The sequence below is a fragment of the Somniosus microcephalus genome, chromosome 12 (assembly GCF_052327205.1).
Source record: "Somniosus microcephalus isolate GS21.2 chromosome 12, FLI_Smic_1.0, whole genome shotgun sequence".
Taxonomy (NCBI): domain Eukaryota; kingdom Metazoa; phylum Chordata; class Chondrichthyes; order Squaliformes; family Somniosidae; genus Somniosus; species Somniosus microcephalus.
Genome location: NC_140998.1, coordinates 51,518,988 through 51,537,022, shown reverse-complemented (window position 1 = coordinate 51,537,022; position 18,035 = coordinate 51,518,988). Strand labels below are relative to the sequence as shown.

Genomic DNA, 18,035 nt, shown 5'->3' with positions numbered 1-18,035 from the left:
GGGTCAAAAAGAAAATACTGCAGATGCTGGAAATCTGAAATAAAAACAGAAAATGCTGGAGATACTCAGCAGGTCAGGCAGCATCTGTGGAGAGAGAAACACTTCTGAAGGGGATTGAAAGGGTAGATGCTGAAAGGTTGCTTCCCCTGGCTGGAGTGTCTAGAACTAGGGGGTATAGTCTCAGGATAAGGGGTTGGCCATTTAAGACCAAGATGAGGAGGAATTTCTTCACTCAGAGGGTTGTGAATCTTTGGAATTCTCTACCCCAGAGGGCTGTGAATGCTGAGTCTTTGAGTATATTCAAGGCTGAGATAGATAGATGTTTGGGCTCTAGGGGAATCAAGGGATATAGGGATCGGACGGGAAAGTGGAGTTGAGGTGGAAGATCAGCCATGATCTCATTGAATGGCGGAACAGGCTCGAGGGGCCGAATAGCCTACTCCTGCTCCTATTTCTTATGTTCTTATGTGGGTGTCGCTGGCAAGACCGGCATTTATTGCCCATTCCTAGTTGCCCTGAGAAGGTGGTAGCGGGGTTTCTTCTTAAAGTCATAGGGGGAGAAATGGAGTATAGCCCCGTTTGGGGCGCCAGCCTCGCCAGGGTGCTAAAAGTAGCGCCCCGAAAACATTCGCGCCCCCGCACCGGAAATTGAGTGGTTGCGCCCCAAAGGGAAGCGCGGTGCTACAGGAGGCGACCCGCATCCCTCTTGGGGCGCTGCGAGTGACTATCGTGGCGCAACGTGCCGCAGCACCACACGCTGCACTCGTCGCACTGCGGTATTGCAGGCCTTCCTTCCCTTCCTAAAGGGGAGGGGCCTTGTGCAGCGCGATCTGGGGCCCAGCTGGGCCCCCGAGGATCGGGAGTGCAGGCAAAAGAGCCCGGCACCGAGGAGAAGTGCTGGGCTCGTGGAACGCAGCCGGCACTCCGCGGGGGGGGGGGGGGGCGGTTCAGGAGGCCGGGGACGGGAGCGCAGGCAGGTGCTGGCAGGCGGCCAACAACAAAAATGGCCGCCCCGCACCTCGCCTTTAATTTGCGCCTCCCCAGCCGCAGGTAGGCCCCCCTGAACCCGTCGGACATAGCGTCCGGCGGTAAATCAGGGGGCGCTGCCAAATATCGCGGCCGGGGAGTCAGCGGGGCGCTGCGCACACCGATGATGTCATCGGCAGCGGCGCAGCGCTAATGGTTAGCGCCACCACTAACGTCCCGCGGAATTTAGCGGGAGGCATGGGCAGTGCTGCGCCCGGGCGCCAGTTGGCTTGCGACCCACTTAGCGCCCTCTTAAGGCGCTAACGGGTGGTGCAACCTACTGAATTTCTCCCCCATAGAGTTATACAGCACAGAAAGAGGCCCTTCGGCCCATCGTGTCCGCGCCGGCCATCAAGCCCTGTCTATTCTAATCCCATTTTCCAGCACTTGGTCCATAGCCTTGTATGCTATGGCATTTCAAGTGCTTCCTCTAAATGTTTCTTGAATGTTGTGAGGGTTCCTGCCTCTACCACCCTTTCAGGCAGTGAGTTCCAGATTACAACCACCCTCTGGGTGAAAAAGTTTTTCCTCAAATCTCCTCTAAACCTCCTGCCCCTTACCTTGAAACTATGCCCCCTGGTTATTGATCCCTCTACTAAGGGGAAAAGTTCCTTTCTATCTACCCTATCTATGCCCCTCATAATTTTGTATACCTCAATCAGGTCCCCCCTCAGCCTTCTCTGCTCTAAGGAAAACAACCCCAGCCTGTCCAGTCTCTCTTCATAGCTGAAGCGCTGCAGCCCAGGTAACATAGAAACATAGAAACATAGAAGATAGGAGCAGGAGTAGGCCATTCGGCCCCTTGAGCCTGCTCTGCCATTTAATGAGATCATAGCTGATCATCCAAATTCAGTACCCTGTCCCTGCTTTCTCCCCATATCCCTTGATCCCTTTAGCCTTAAGAAATATATCTAACTCCTTCTTGAATATATTTAATGAATTGGCCTCAACTGCCTTCTGTGGTAGAGAATTCCACAGGTTCACCACTCTCTGGGTGAAGAAATTCCTCCTCATCTCAGTCCTAAATGGCTTACCCCTTATCTTTAGACTGTGACCCCTGGCCTTGTTCTAGTCGTACAACTAGAAGTCCAATGCGCTATCCATTGCACATCCTGATGAATCTGCTCTGCGCCCTCTCCAATGCAATCACATCCCTCCAATAGTGTGGTGACCAAAACTGCACACAGTATTCCAGCTGTGGCCTAACTAGCGTTTTGTACAGCTCCATCATAACCTCCCTGCTCTTATATTCTATGCCTCGACTAATGAAGGCAAGTATCCCATATGCCTTTTTAACCACCTTATCTACCTGTCCTGCTGCCTTCAGGGATCTCTGTACATGCACACCAAGGTCCCTCTGATCCTCTGTCCTTCCTAGGGTCTTACCATTCATTGTGTATTCCCTTGCCTTGTTAGTCCTCCTAAAATGCATCACCTCATACTTTTCAGGGTTAAATTCCATTTGCCACTGTTCTGCCCATCTAACCAACCCATCTATACCGTCCTGTAGCCTGAGGCTTCCCTCATCGCTATTTACCACCCCACCAATTTTTATGTCATCTGCGAACTTACTGATCATACCTCTTACATTCATATCTAAATCATTAATGTAGACCACAAACAGCAAAGGACCCAGCACCGATCCCTGCAGTCCACCACTGGACACAGGCTTCTAGTCACAAAAACAACCTTCGACCATCACCCTCTGCCTCCTGCCATTAAGCCAATTTTGGATCCAATGTGCCAAATTGCCCTGGATCCCATGGGCTCTTACCTTCTTGACCAGTCTCCCATGCGGGACTTTGTCAAAAGCCTTACTGAAGTCCATGTAGACTACATCAACTGCACTACCCTCATCCACACACGTAGTCACCCCCTCTTGAACTGCTGTGTGGTGAAGGTGCTTGTAGAGGATTGATGCAGCTGAGTGGCTTCTGATTCTCGCTCCCGAGTCAGACGATTGTAGGTTTAAGCCCCACTCCAGGACGTGAGCATGTAATCTAGGCAGACACTTCAGTGCAGTAGTGAAATGCCAACCACGTTGGTGTGAGACTGGAGTCACATATAGGCCAGACTGGGTAAGGACGGCCAGTTCCTCGCCTAAAGGACATTAGTGAACCAGTTGGGTTTTTATGACAATCCAACAGCTTCACGGTCACTTTACTGATTCAAGCTTTTTATTTACAGATTTTAAACTGAATTCAAATTCTCAAACTGCCATGGTGGGATTTGAACTCTCATTCACTGGATTATTAGTCCAGACCTCTGGATTTCTAGTCCAGTAATTAACCAGTACACTACCGTACCCATATTACCTGTGTACTTTCATGCATGCACGCAAAAAAAATGTCACCTTAAGAGCCTCCCTGGCACATGTGCAGAAGTGTTTTTTCTGTTTATGCTGGACATTATATTCAAACTAGTTGCAGCCTGACAACCATATTACTCCTTTCATGTTCATCCTCAAAGCATGTTTACTATTCGGCTCAAGGGGATCGGGTAAAGATTCTCACATTACCATGGGTGATGGGCTTCCTCGAATTTGGCTTTGCATTTGGTGAGCATCAAAAATAAATTCAGAAAATGTTGGAAATGTGCAACAGTCAGTCAGCATTTGTAAATAGAAAAGACAAGTTAGAGTTTCAGAGGAAAACTTCTGTCAGAATATTCTCACCAAGGATCTCACCCAAAACATTAACTCGTCTTTTCTCTTTACAGATACTGACTGATCTGCTGTGTATTTCCAGCTTTTTCTGTTTCTGTTTTAAGATTTCAAGCATTTCCAGTTTTTTTATTTTCTTTAATGAAAAATAAATTGCTGAACAAAGAAAAAAGATCTGAAATTTAACTGATAGTAGATGTAATGCAGAGGATTTCAATAGTCTCTATGGGAAGAAGGCTTTCCACCATCTACAAGGCACAAGTCAGGAGTGTGATGGAATACTCTCCACTTGTCTGGATGTGTGCAGCTCCAACAACACTCAAGAAGCTTGACACCATCCAGGACAAAGCAGCCCGCTTGATTGGCACCCCACCCGCCACCTTAAACATTCACTCCCTCCACCATCGGCGCACTGTGGCTGCAGTGTGTACCATCTACAAGATGCACTGCAGCAACTCGCCAAGGCTCCTTCGGCAGCACCTCCCAAACCCACAATCTCTACCACCTAGAAGGACAAGGGCAGCAGGTGCATGGGAACACCACCACCTCCAAGTTCCCCTCCAAGTTACACACTATCTTGACTTGGAAATAAATTACCATTCCTTCATCATCGCTGGGTCAAAATCCTGGAACTCCCTCCCTAACAGCACTGTGGGAGTACCTTCACCACACGGACTGCAGCGGTTCAAGAAGGCAGCTCACCACTACCTTTTCAAGGACAATTAGGGATGGGCAATAAATGTTGGCCTTGCCAGCGATACCCAGATCCTATGAACGGATAAAAAAAAAGGGGCACTAGGTGGTACCTTAGTTACCAACTGTCTACGCAAAACATGAATGGTATGCGTTTTACATCTTCATTCGTGCTGCTTGTGCCCTAGCTGAAAAACTCTTTGATTCTTCGTCCTTTTAAACTATCCCATGATATATTGTGCGTTACTTCTTCTGTGCATACACAATGTTTCAATGCATGTGCAGGAGAAGGAGTGTGCAAGGCATTATGACCATAGCACCTTCAGCTTGAAGTGCTCTAGAAAATACCTCATAATGTGGGCCATTATGGGAAATTTGGCAAATGTTACCACAGCTGAGTTTGGTAGCATATTAACCAGGACCCCCACACAGTTTAGGTGGGACAGACAAAAGATGTGTTCTCAAGTAATAGATGCCCTGCAAAACATCTGGTCCATGTGATCCCCTGGACTGTTTTTGACCGCCTAAGGGGGTCGGGGAGGAATTTTCCAGTGTATTTTTCTCTTATTGACCCTGGGTTTCTTCTCTGTTTTTGCCTCTCCCAGGAGATTACATGGCTGCGGGGGGTGCGCGGGGGGGGGGGGGGGAGGAAGTGTTTAGTCATGATGCTCCGGCTATTATGTGTGTGAGGCAGGCTTGATAGACAAGCTGGTCTTTTCCTGCCTGGCACTATCGTATGTTCGTAAACCAATAATGCGAGGAACACATTAGAAAGCAGTGCTCAAAGATTCCAGAGGCCAACCAGGCAGGAAGTGAGTTACCTTACAGCCTTGGCTAAGCATAATGGGGAAAAAAACACAATTCACCAGCTTGCAGGTAACATGCGCACTTTTATCTCTCCAGCTCTGATCAGCGATTGTTTCTTGCTTCTCTTGTACCTTCGTGCCCCATACGCAGTGGTGCATTGACAATATTAACGATAGATTTGTCTAACCTTTCAGGATTAGTTTCTCTGGTAAAGTTCAAGTATATGGTGAGTGAAAGGCTACTCGCCAAGCTGATGGATTGTCCGGCTGCAAAAAGGAAACTGGGAGTAGTTTATGGTCAGTGGGGAAGGAGCAGAGAGCTCAAACAATTCTGTCCTTGAAATGAAGAACCAAAACAGCAAGCAATGGGAAATTTAAACAAAAAACACTACTTATTTTATGGGAAGGGAGCTGTTTGGCTGTTGTTATTTGGATAAATTTCTCAGCCGCACTGACAAGCTTAACTTTCATGTCGGATTAGCATTGTATCAGTTGATTATGCACGATTGCCTTTCTGATCAGTATTTTATCCTTAAAGGGAGCTAAAATTAAATTATAATGTTATCTCTCAGCTTGTCTTGGTGCAGTTGTACAGGGCTTTGGTGAGACCACACCTTGAGTATTGTGTGCAGTTTTGGCACCTTATCGGAGGAAGGATGTTCTTGCCATGGAGGGAGTGCAGCGAAGATTCACCAGGCTGATACCTGGGATGGCAGGAATGACGTATGAGGAGAGATTGGGACGATTGGGCTTATACTCGCTGGAGTTTAAAAGAATGAGAGGGGATCTCATTGAAACTTATAAAATTCTAACAGGACTAGACAGACTAGATGCAGGAAGGATGTTCCCGATGGCAGGGGAGTCCAGAACCAGGGGTCACAGTCTAAGGATAAGGGGTAAGCCATTTAGGACAGAGATGAGGAGGAATTTCTCCACCCAGAGAGTGGTGAACCTGTGGAATTCTCTACCACAGAAGGCAGTAGAGGCCAATTCATTAAATATATTCAAGAAGGAGTTAGATATATTTCTTAAGGCTAAAGGGATCAAGGGATATGGGGAGAAGGCAGGGACAGAGTACTGAACTTGGATGATCAGCCATGATCTCATTGAGTGGCGGAGCAGGCTTGAGGGGCCGAATGGCCTACTCCTACTCCTATCTTCTATGTTTCTATGTGAGCATTTATCACCATTTATAAACTGGTGCATCAAAATTAAAAACCCCAGATGTCACTCGTTTATGCTGCTTGCTGGAGATTGTAAGTAGTAAGCTTCACATTGTAGTCACTTTTTGTGACCTACAGGAAGTCTTGTTTCTATTGCCACCTTCTTTATTAATAAACTTTATCAAATAAAAATAAACATTATTTCTAGGAAGCCTGGTGTGGTGTCTATAAAATTTGCACAATTTCCTGTGAGTTCTTGATCTCAGTTGGGAATGTGTCAATTCATCTTTATTGTTGAAGTTGAGTTGCCAGCTCACTGATGCAGAGCAGAAAAAGCAGACAAGGAAAAGAATCACAGTGCAACAAAAAAATATGAAAAAAGAAAATTTCCTGAAGGGTTCATACTCCCAGATTCTCAGAGAAAATAGATTCTTTACCATCAGAGCGCATTTTCCCTTTCAGAAATTTTTTAATGCCCCACAGTAAAAAATGACAGTTTTATGTATTCCATATGTGGCTATAGCTTAAGTCGTGACCGTTCATGTCCCATTGCATTCCCATTATAATTCATTCTTTTCATGGGTCACACGTGAGACCATTGGGTTTCACAGAAAATAAAACAGTATTGTGGAATGAGGTCCCAAAACACCAATTCAAGCTCCTTAATTCCAATGTAAAGGAAGGGAATTTAATTTATTCAGTCACCTTGAAACGGTGGCCTTGGTCACAGGCCTTTATTCAGGGCTGTATTTCAGTTGTTTTTCGAGATGTCCGATTTTACAGGACTGCCTTTTTTTTTGAAGCCGTTCGTCAGCTTTTCCAAGTTTTGTGGGTTGGCATGTAGAAAGAATGGCGATGTCACATACTGATAGTGAAGGTCTTCCATTAAAGCTACAGGCGCTATGAGTTTTAATAGATTACCTTAACTACTGCTTTGAATGCTGGGATAGTTCCATCTCCATAGCATTCTCTTCCTTTCGCTTGCTCTCTAATGAGAGAAATACCAGGATGTACCAGCCATCAAAACCGGCATGAGATTGCAGTCCCAATCTAGGAGGATGGGAGGCTGCAGTCGTGCAGACCACTCGCCAATTGAAAGCAACAGTATCGGTAGATCTGCTTGAAAGTAGCAAAAGAATTCAAGGGCATTGACTATATGAAAAGTTGCTTGCCAACCCTTTTTCTGACTGGTGAGGGCGTGGAGTCAGGAAAACAGTGCAGTTATTATCATGTGTTTGTAAACAATGTTTTTTTTGTTAAACAGTTTTCCATTAAAACTGTAATCCTTTAGAGCACATGAAGGACCCTCTTGTGACATAGGGTCTTACCTGTGTAAGAAATAGTACCCAAGGATTATTCATTAAGATTATCTATCTCCTGAGCCAAGCTTTGAAAAGGTTAACATGACATTTCCAAAATAGCCACTGCTAGTAGGAAGGGCAAGAATGACACACACTGGTCTTGTTACAATCAGAAAAAATAAAATCAGGTGCACATTTGTCTAATTCCGAGGAAGGATGCCAAACACTGAAAGTACCTATTCAAATGAAGTCATGCCGGAGGCTCAGTGCAAAACCGCTGTAGGATGACCTTTAAACTCTCAGTGGCAGAGATGATGCAAGCAGGCCTGTTGTATCCTGATTTAAAGCACCTCCTTTGCCTGGCGCAACTGCGCATGATGGAATAGAGCCAACTAGAAAGATGTCCTGGTTTGGGGATTTGACGTCCTTTTTAATATACTTTTTACAATTTCTTCTTCTTAGAACCAGAAAGCCAAGTGAAAAACAATTCAACCGAAAGAGCGTTCAAGGAACGCATATTTTCCAGGAAACGCCAAGGCGCGATGCGGCGAAAGATTCACCAGGTCAACAATCATAAGTTCATGGCCACTTACCTGCGACAGCCCACGTACTGCTCCCACTGCAGGGAATTCATCTGGTAGGAAGCGGCTGTATTAAGTTACTGGTGTTAAAGAAGTCATGTGCCTTTTGCTTAAATGTTAAAATCCTTAAAAATGGAACATCTGTCAGGTGCCATCCATATCTGTGACCTGTTTCACAAGAAAATCAAGGGCTCTCTTTCGGTGACCATGCAAGAGTGAGTGCTCATCCACTCAGTATTTCATGTTCTTGTGCAAATAAAGACAATCCCAAGTGACCTCTGATGTTGAAGCATATTTGCACCTGCATTTTTCTGTGTCACAAAGTAGTTTTCTTTTTAATTCATTCCTGGGCTGTGGGCGTCGCTGGCAAGGCCAGTATTTATTGCCCATCCCTAATTGCCCTTGAGAAGGTGGTGGTGAGCCGCCTTCTTGAACCGCTGCAGTCCGTGTGGTGAAGGTACTCCCACAGTGCTGTTAGGGAGGGAGTTCTAGGATTTTGACCCAGCGACGATGAAGGATCAACGATATACTTCCAAGTCAGGATGGTGTGTGACTTGGAGGGGAACTCGGAGGTGATGGTGTTCCCATGCGCCTGCTGCCCTTGTCCTTCTAGGTGGAAGAGGTCGTGGGTTTGAGAGGTGCTGTCGAAGAAGCCTTGGCGAATTTGTCTTTTGCAAGCATTTTGAAAGACAAAGTACTTAAGGACGAGGCTTATTTGAAATAAAATGGAAGATTTATGTATCCTTCACTTACTCTGACGGTGTCAGCTGGGGAAACCCCCTGCACAGAGGAGATTAACAAGTTAACACATTGCCAAAGTAATGCAGCAGCAGTTATCAGCCAAGAGAATTCAGACGTCAGGAATTATTTGTTTATACAGTGGGTGATCAACACATGAACAGGTTGCCAGGAAGGTTGGTTGAGACCAGGGCACAGGATTCGTTTAAGAAACAGCCAGATACTGTAATGGGAGGATGGTAGAAAGATGACATGAAATGGATTGACGGGCTGTCTTCGTCCCAACCTATCTGGTGATTTTCATTGTTTTTTATCTACAGGGGAATCTTTGGAAAGCAGGGATACCAGTGTCAAGGTAATCATTCATTTTAATTTAATGAGACGGATGAGGTAAATCACACCGGGTTCAGGCAACTGAACTTCGCAACTTCCAAAACCAAATCCGATCCCCATCCGCGATACTCGATCCCCGACCACAATACTCGATCCCCATCCGCGATACTCAATCCCCAACCGCAATACACGATCCCCGACCGCGACACACGATCCCCGACCGCGACGCGCGATCCCCGACCGCGACGCGCGATCCCCGACCGCGACGCGCGATCCCCGACCGCGCCGCGCGATCCCGGATCGCGACGCGCGATCCCCGACCGCGACGCGCGATCCCCGACCACGACACGCGATCCCCGACCGCGACACTCGATCCCCGACCGCGACACTCGATCCCCGACCGCGATACATGTTCCCGACCGCGATATTCGATCCCCGACCGCGACACACGATCCCCGACCATGACACACGATCCCCGACCGCGACACTCGATCCCCGACCGCGACACTCGATCCCCGACCGCGACACTCGATCCCAGACCGCGATACACGATTCCCCCCCCCCCACCCCATAGACAGAGGGCTGAGTGACAGGCATCAGGGAACACGGGCACTGATCTTCCACTAAGGAACAGTGAACTGAAGCAGAGGCTTTTCACTGCTTGGGACAGAGGCACATGACACTGGAGACTGGGGAGAAATACAAATAAAGGAAAAGAGGCACAGCATTGGGATAGAAAGAGACCCCAAATTACTATGGACACAAACATCAACCGGGTGGTGGTGTGGGGGTGGGGGGTGGGGAGTGGAATGCACATTAATCTGTAATCATGCAGAAGCACAATTTTCCAATCAAGTTTTCTGCCTAAAATATGAAAACCAGCTAAAAACAAAATATCCAGATTTTAACCCAATGTCGGATTTGGAATCTGGATTTGGAATCTGGATTCCTGCTTGTTCTTACTGACCGAATCCCTTTCCCCTGAAGTTCCTGTAACAGATCTAAATGGCATTCATTAAATGGACAAGTCCGCTAATGAACTCCGCTGATCAGTGTAAACCCTCCTGAAGGCGGCAGTGAATCACTGGGCTGCCAGCTCACTCGGTTATAGAGAATTTGGCAACTTCTGGTTAGCATTTAGACAAAAGTCTGTTGATAAAATTAAGTTTCTTTTTCATCTAAAGTCGTTTGTCTGTTAAATTCCAAACCAGAAGTTTTTGCCGATTCTCCATTACTTGATGATCACTCTGCTGTTTGAGTGTAGAGTTGTAAATGACCGCATTCCTCAAACTCCTTTTGGAATGACTGAACTCGTCCTGTGTTCACTCAGCGCCACTCCTGGATGGCTGACTTTAAAAATATTACTATCTTTACAACACTTCCTCTTACGTATGGCAGTAGCAAAGCAAATCAAATGTCAATATCTGAGTCAGATATCCAGGCCAAAGCTTCCGGTGTAACAGCGTGGATATCTTGTAGGCTGCCTGCGAATTGCCTCTGAGGTCAGTGCGCAATGATGTGCTCCAGGGTCTGATTAGGAGCTCCAAAGTCGCATGATGGGGATGCTTTAATCTTCCATCTATGGAGAAGGTGGCAGAATCTACCATGACCAGTTCTGAGGCGGTTGATGGTTGCCCACTGCTTGCGAGGAAGGTTTGATCCTTCAGGTTGTGCTGTGGAGTCCTTTATAAGGAATCCATTCCGTGTGTAGCAGTTCTTCCAAGCATTTCGCCATTGGTCATCAAGGCGGAGGGGAGATCGCTGAAGGACTTCAGTGACAGTCCAAAATGGCCTTCTAGATTTGAGATGGGTTAGTGGTAGTTTGTTCAAGTCAGCCTGGATTGGCATGTCTTTGCTGGTGTACAAGACTGAAGCCTTTACTAAGCTAAACAATTTTATCCTAATGTTTAAAAAAAACCTACAAAAATGAATAATATGGTGATATCAGCAGTTTGTTAAAAAATCTGATTTTTGCTCCACTCTGTCAGCGACAGACTGCGGTTGAAGTGGGCGGTTTGCAGCATTAACCCTCCCTCCTGTTTGTTTCACAGTGTGTACGTGTGTGGTGCATAAACGCTGTCACCAGTTAATCGTCACGGCATGTCCCAGAATAAAGAAGGAGAAGAAAGAGGAGGTATGGGCAGGACGGAATGTCTATGTTTAGTGATATCTGGTGTGGAATGGGTGAGTGTCTGTATGTATGTGTGTCGTGCTATCACCGCTAACCAGTGAGATATCCAGCTGTGAGTCAGCTGCATATACAGCGCATCCCCTTATGCAGCAAAGGTAAAGAGCTTTGGCTGTCACATGGGCAGCAAGGGATGGCCTCTCCATGTTTTAATCCGAGTTTGCCATCCAGTTACTGCTGCTGCTTTTCCTTGTCAATGCACTAAGTATTGCAGTCAGCCAGATTGAAATGATTTGTTTGGATTGTTCTACTATTTTATTCAGAAACTCAAAATGAGAGAATCTCGCCTCCATGGGCGATTTTCTTCTGAACTGCAGAATGTCAAACAAATTAACTTTTACCTTGCTGCAACATGTTACTGTATAATGTCGAGAGTCTTCAGTGGTGCACATGGAGCTGTGGAGTGAAGGGCTCTGCAGAAATGGGTCACTCCCTGGTGTGTGAGGAGCTCTGGCACACAGCAGCTGTTGGGTTTGCCAGGCCTCACTGTGGCCCTGTGTTCATTCAACTTGTCACAACCCCTGGAAGCCAGTGAGTTGAAGAGAGCTTTTGAACTTAATGAAACAACTGAGTAGAGAAGGCAGGCATGGATTTTAATCCAACATGACGACGTGGATTGACAGAATAGGCCTCACCAGAAGGATGCGGCAGTGGGCCTATCTCTGTAATTCTTACCGGATCCTCAAAGCATTTTAATTCATGCCCAGTAATATTTGAAACCTGAAAGTGTATCATGTCTGTCAAGCTGCACTATAGCACAATGCAACTGCACCAGTTGTTTTACAACAGATAGGAGCCCACGCCAGACTAACTCGAGGCTCAAGTCCTCCCGATCAGAAATGATCCATGGCCAAAATTAGTTTCTTTCCATTATTTTTGGTCGAATTTCAGAGCCTCAATCATTTTTGAAGTCTCTGCCCACTGTGCTATTTGACTCCTGTGTTTCCACTTGTCGCGGGTCAGAGTCAGATAAGTAAAGCGCAAGTGCCCCCTGGTGGTAGAATAGCAACATCTCTGTACACGGTCCCATTTAGAATCATAGAAATTTACAGCACAGAAGGAGGCCATTCGGCCCATCGTGCCTGCGCCAGACTCAAGTTCGCTGTTGATCTCATATATTGCAGGTTCCTGGAACTTCCTGAGCCAGAATTCGGTCCAGTGTGACCTTCGTGTTCGCTATTCACTTGAGATCAAAATTCATGCCCCCCTTCCCTACTCAATTAAAGCAAATCAAGTGTTTAAGATGATTAAAGGAGTTGATAGGGTAGAGAGAGAGAAACTATTCCTCTGGTGGGGGAGTCCAGAGCAAGGGGGCAGAACCTTAAAATTAGAGCCAGGCCGTTCAGGGGTGATATCGGGAAGCACTTCTTCACGTAAAGGGTGGGGGAAATCTGGAACTCCCAAAAAGCTGTTGAGGCTAGATCAATTGAAAATTTCCAAACTGAGCTCGCTAGATTTTTGATAAATAAGGATATCAAGGGATGTGGAATAAAGGCGGGTAAATGGAGTTAAGATACAGATCAGCCATGATCTAATTGAATGGTGGAACAGGCTCGAGGGACTGAATGGACTTACTCTTGTTCCTACGTTCAACAGAATGTATTAAAAATGGAAAGTTGTCAGCTGGGTTTTGTCATCCCTGACCTCTTATAATCTAACAATAGATATACATTTATATAGTGCCTTTAATTTTTTTAAATGTAGAGGCACTGCTCAAGGAAGAAAAGGAGAGGATGCTGAGCCTTTGCGAGAGTTGAAGTTGTGGCAGAAAGTTTTGACAAAGAGAGAGTTTTGACAAGGGGGAAGTCTTTCCAGGCATCAGTTGAAGAAAATTCTGGCAAATTCACAACTTAGTCAGACAGGCATCCCTAATGTCATTCTTGGTTCTTTTAACTCTTCCATCACCACCGCCGCCCCCCCCCCCCCCCCCAACCATGCACCCGGCTCCGGTTTTCTCCCACACACGCCAGCAGCTTTGCCCATATGGTTTCACGTAGATGAGCAAGATAATGAGTTTTGGGCTTCTGGGAACAAATGAGTTAGATTAGAAGGCAGTGCAATGAGTTGCACACCGGCCAATGCATTTACACACCGATCCATTGGGTAATGATGATTCTGGCTGGATTTGCAGTGGCGACATCATTTAATCCCGTGGGAATTTTACTGGCATTATCCACTGTCTGTATTAGGTCAGTGGCTAAAAGCACCAAGTGATGTAGTACTGACTTGTATAGACCAACAAAGCGCCAGGTTCCATCCCTAATCAGCACTAAGCCACTTGACCTCACAGGGTTTGTAGGGTGACAACTAGCTTCAGAGTGTCTGGGCAAGAGAGGGGGGAAGTTAGCCATGAACTTCACTGTTGATCGCAATCTGACAACCGCTGCTGGAGATACACCTGTGTGGATGCTGGGCAAAGGCAAGATCAGACTTGGCTACGATGGCCCCCCCTATGACTGAATAGGCCACTGATGCTCTGGGCGGCCTCATGGACAGGGTGCCAGAAGAATGCAACTGCCTGTGAAACTGTGTCTCAGGAGGAGTAGCTGCCCTTAGAAGAGACGATGAAAAAGAGTAAGGGTGGTGGAATTGTTGGGACATTTTCCATATTAGTAATGGCGCACCAGAGTGGCACTTGAGTGGACTTTGGAGGGATGTGAATAATGCGGCTGTCCATGGAATCTCACGGTGACCATTGGATGAAACATACGTCAGAGCGTTCAATGGAGACGATTTGTAAAAGGGAGAATATCGGCTCAGCCGCCCGTTACACAGCCCGCCCAACTTTCCTTTCCAGGGTGTATAACGGGCAGCCGACCCGATATTGCCTGTCTTATGCCTGAAGTTGAGAGTTCCGCCCATAGATGAGTGAATCCAATGGCTAGAGGGTTAGATCACCTAATGGGAGAGGGAAATGAAAATGGGAGGGAAAATAAAATCAAGCATTACAAATGGCACCAATAGGGATAATCTACGTCTTTGTTTATCTGTGTCTGCACCTGTCTAAAATAATTGCTGATTGTACTTAACAGGTATGTGAACAAAGATTCAGCATTAACGTACGTCACCAGTTCAACATCCATAATTACAAGGTGCCAACTTTCTGCGATCATTGTGGCTCTCTGCTCTATGGGCTGATGAGGCAAGGAAAACAGTGTAAAGGTAACCAGCTCTATAAGGCTATCTTCCTTTAGCTCCTGAGGTAAAAGAAATTCAGAAGATTTTGTACATTTACAGAGAGAGGTAGGATTAGCCAGCAAGAGGCTCTCGCACTACACTTCTCATGGGGAGTGGAGCAAGGAGTGTCATCGACGACTTGTGTGAAAAAGTACATGGCTTGGGCTGCCTCATACTCTGGAACGTGAAGCGTGAGGAGAGAGTTAGCAGGGGAAGGGTGAGGAGTGGAGATGGGAGAAGAGCACGGCAAAACATTCAGCTGGGGTATTGGAAGATTTGTGTTTACGATTAGGTGAGGCAAAGAACTTGATCACTAGTGTCAGCTGTGACTCAGTGGGTAGATCACTCGCCTCTGGGTCAGAAGGTGGTTGGTTCAAATCCCACTCCAGTGACTTGAGCACATAAAGCTAGGCTGACACTCCAGTGCAGTGCTGAGGGAGTGCTGCACTGTTGGAGGTGCTGTCTTTCAGATGAGACGTTAAACCGAGGCCCCATCTGCTCTCTCAGGTGGACGTGAAAGATCCCATGGCACTATTTCGAAGAAGAGTAGGGGAGTTATCCCTGGTGTTCTGGCCAATAGTTATCCCTCAACCAACATAACAGAAACAGATTACCTGGTCATTATCACATTGCTGTTTGTGGGACCTTGCTGTGCACAAATTGGCTGCCGCATTTCCCACATTACAATAGTGACTCCACTTCAAAAGTACTTCATTGACTGTAAAGCGCTTTGAGACGTCTGGTGGTCGTGAAAGGCGCTATATAAATGCAAGTATTTCTTTCTTTCTTTGAATGTAGTCCAAGAGCATCCATTGCACTTGTGTTGAATTGTTTCCTCACTGCAGTTTTCAGAAGATGCTTCTAAAATGCATTTGTCAGTTAATAGTTCTGTTATGCACGTCAGCTTAGCTCAATCAGTAGAACTCATCTGAGTTAAAAGTTTGTGGGGGTAATTTCGACTTTGAAGTCAATGGAAATTAAAATTGGGAGAGCTGTATAATGGACGGCTGATCTGATATCGGCCATTTTACACTATCGCCCAAAGTCAAAATTACCCCTGCAAATTCAAGTCCCGGGCAGTGCAGTACTGAGAGAGTACTGTATTGTCAGAGGCGCCATCCTTTCGATGAGATGTTGAACGGAGATCCTGTCTCCGTGTTCAAGTGGACATTAAAAGATCGCAGAACATTATTTGAAGAGGAGGAGGGAGTTCTCCCGCGTCCAAGGTTCATCCCATTGCAGTTTGTTGGACGTTGCTGGCAGCCTACATAACAACAATTGCTGCACTCCAATGAGCAGTTCGTTGTGTGCCGATGTTTGCGATAATTTGACTTTCTTTGGCTTTTTTGTGAAAAGTTACAACCCACCGAGCCATTAGAAAGGTTCTTTTCTTATCAGAAATGCAATTCTCTTGGTCAACATGCAGTCATTTGAATTGTAACCGTAATGACTGCAAGATATTATGATCAGGAGTAAATCGAGCGTGCCCGAGTGTAGGAATCCATTCTACCACCTTTTATACAACTCAAAGTTTGAGCCCTCCTATAAACCGCAGCAACTGGGTAAATTCCATCCAGGGTATAATTGTAGAATTGTGGTAAAGAAATGGAAAGCCTGCCGTGTGGCCCCACTAGTAAAGACAATGAGCACAGTGTGGTCCCTTTTAACTAGAACAGTTTAATAGATGCCCTGTCAGTATAAGAATCCTGTGGTCACATAGGCTCCTTTATCAAGGGAGTCAATTGCCTGCTGACGATTATTTGAAGGGAGTCAGAGTGACTGGGAAAGCTTGTGTTATTTCCTGTATACCTATTATTAAGAGCTGTTCTTAGTGAAGCTGTTACATAGTACGCTGGACATGCAGAACTCCGCAGGGAAGTTGTTTTTTTCTTTCCTTTGGCAGTCTTAGGTTGTTGACGCTACTGACTGGGATTTGGTCTCTGTGACGCGCTGATGCAGAATCATTTTCTCTCCTTTTGACAGTTTGCAAAATGAACATTCACATTCGCTGCGAGAACAACGTCGCCCCGAGCTGCGGAGTGAACTCTGTGGAACTCGCCAGGAAGCTGGCAGAGATGGGACTCAGCGCCGGGGGCATGTCCACTTTAAAAAGGAGGCAGACGGTGAGGATGCTGCTGATCTGCTTCTGCCGTAATTCTAACTTTGGATTGTTGGGGGTTTGCGCCTCTAATGAATGATGAGGAACACTGGCAGCGGTGTCGTCCTGTCTTGGCTGCTGCGCTTCCTACATTACAGCAGCGACTACACTTCAAGAAGTACCTCTTTGGCTGTAAAGCGCTTCGGGACGTCCTGAGTTTGTGAAATGTGCTATAAATTGCAAGTTTAAAAAAAATCCAACTCCACGCTTCCATTGACCATGTGCATGGGAGTGGGCCTTTGGCGTAGCGGTAGCATCCCCGCCGCTGGGCCAGAAGGTGTAGGGTTTCGAACCCCGCTCCAGACAGTCCCGGCAAGTGGAGTCGGAGCTCCGGCTCTAAATTCTGGGTTGACATCCAGCGGGATACTTGCATCCGTGGGTGTGGGTGGCCCCCCCCCTCGTATGGGTTGTGGGAGCCCGTAAAACCCTCCCGCCATAGGACTAACCACCCTAATGGCTGGTACGAAGATGGTTACGGTCACGGAAGGAGCGTTAATCGCGGCCAGAAATCCTTCCACCATTTCACACAGTTCTCCAAAGGGAACAGTGTGAAGACACGTACGACGACGATGACCATGTGCATTGGAAATTCAGGTGCATGGTTCGTCAACCATTTTATTTATAATGGCCTAAAAGTCATGGAAGGCACAAATTTCTAAGCTGTGCTTCTGGCGGGCATTGTTCCCCTTATGTAAATTCATGTGAGTCAGGAAAACAAGCACAGCTGTCCCATATACACCGAGTCTTTCGGACCCCAGAGGTGGCTCCGCGAGTTTATCCAGTGAGTGATTGAGCTACACAGACCTAGAATGTCCCACATTCGATCCCTGTTCTGTGCTGAGGGGGCTGATCTCTACTGGGGCACCAGTCAGGCCAGTTTCAATCCCTGTTGAGTTAGTTTATCTCTACTGGGGCACCAGTCAGGCCAGTTTCGATCCCTGTTGAGTTAGTTTATCTCTACTGGGGCATCAGTCGGGCCTCTACAGTTAGCACCAGACATCCTGAATTAGAGAGGGGAGCATCAGCCTGGGTTTCTGCTCCCGGTCGTGTCCCGAAACCACTGGCGGCTGGTGAGGGCAGGATTGGGCTCAGCTCTGATGTTGCAGACTTTCTGTTGAGGCTCACACATGAATAAAGGCCACTGCTTACCAGAGAATGGAATCAAAGCACTTCTGAGAGGAGAGAAATTGGAAAGGAAAGAAAACGACA

General features: G+C 46.7%; 1 protein-coding gene across 2 annotated transcripts in view; it reads left to right on the top strand.

Annotated features, from left to right (window-relative positions):
- prkcha (protein kinase C, eta, a) overlaps nucleotides 1-18,035 on the top strand; it is a 336,751-nt gene that overhangs the window by 224,631 nt on the left and 94,085 nt on the right. For both annotated transcript variants that reach the window (XR_015080185.1, XM_086002841.1), the window contains exons 4-8: nucleotides 8,114-8,288; nucleotides 9,291-9,325; nucleotides 11,355-11,437; nucleotides 14,524-14,653; nucleotides 16,652-16,791. Coding sequence is in view for 1 of the 2 variants with exons in the window: in XM_086002841.1 (XP_085858967.1) it covers nucleotides 8,114-8,288; nucleotides 9,291-9,325; nucleotides 11,355-11,437; nucleotides 14,524-14,653; nucleotides 16,652-16,791 (563 nt within the window). In the remaining variant the exon portion in view is untranslated. The remainder of the gene's footprint in view (nucleotides 1-8,113; nucleotides 8,289-9,290; nucleotides 9,326-11,354; nucleotides 11,438-14,523; nucleotides 14,654-16,651; nucleotides 16,792-18,035) is intronic.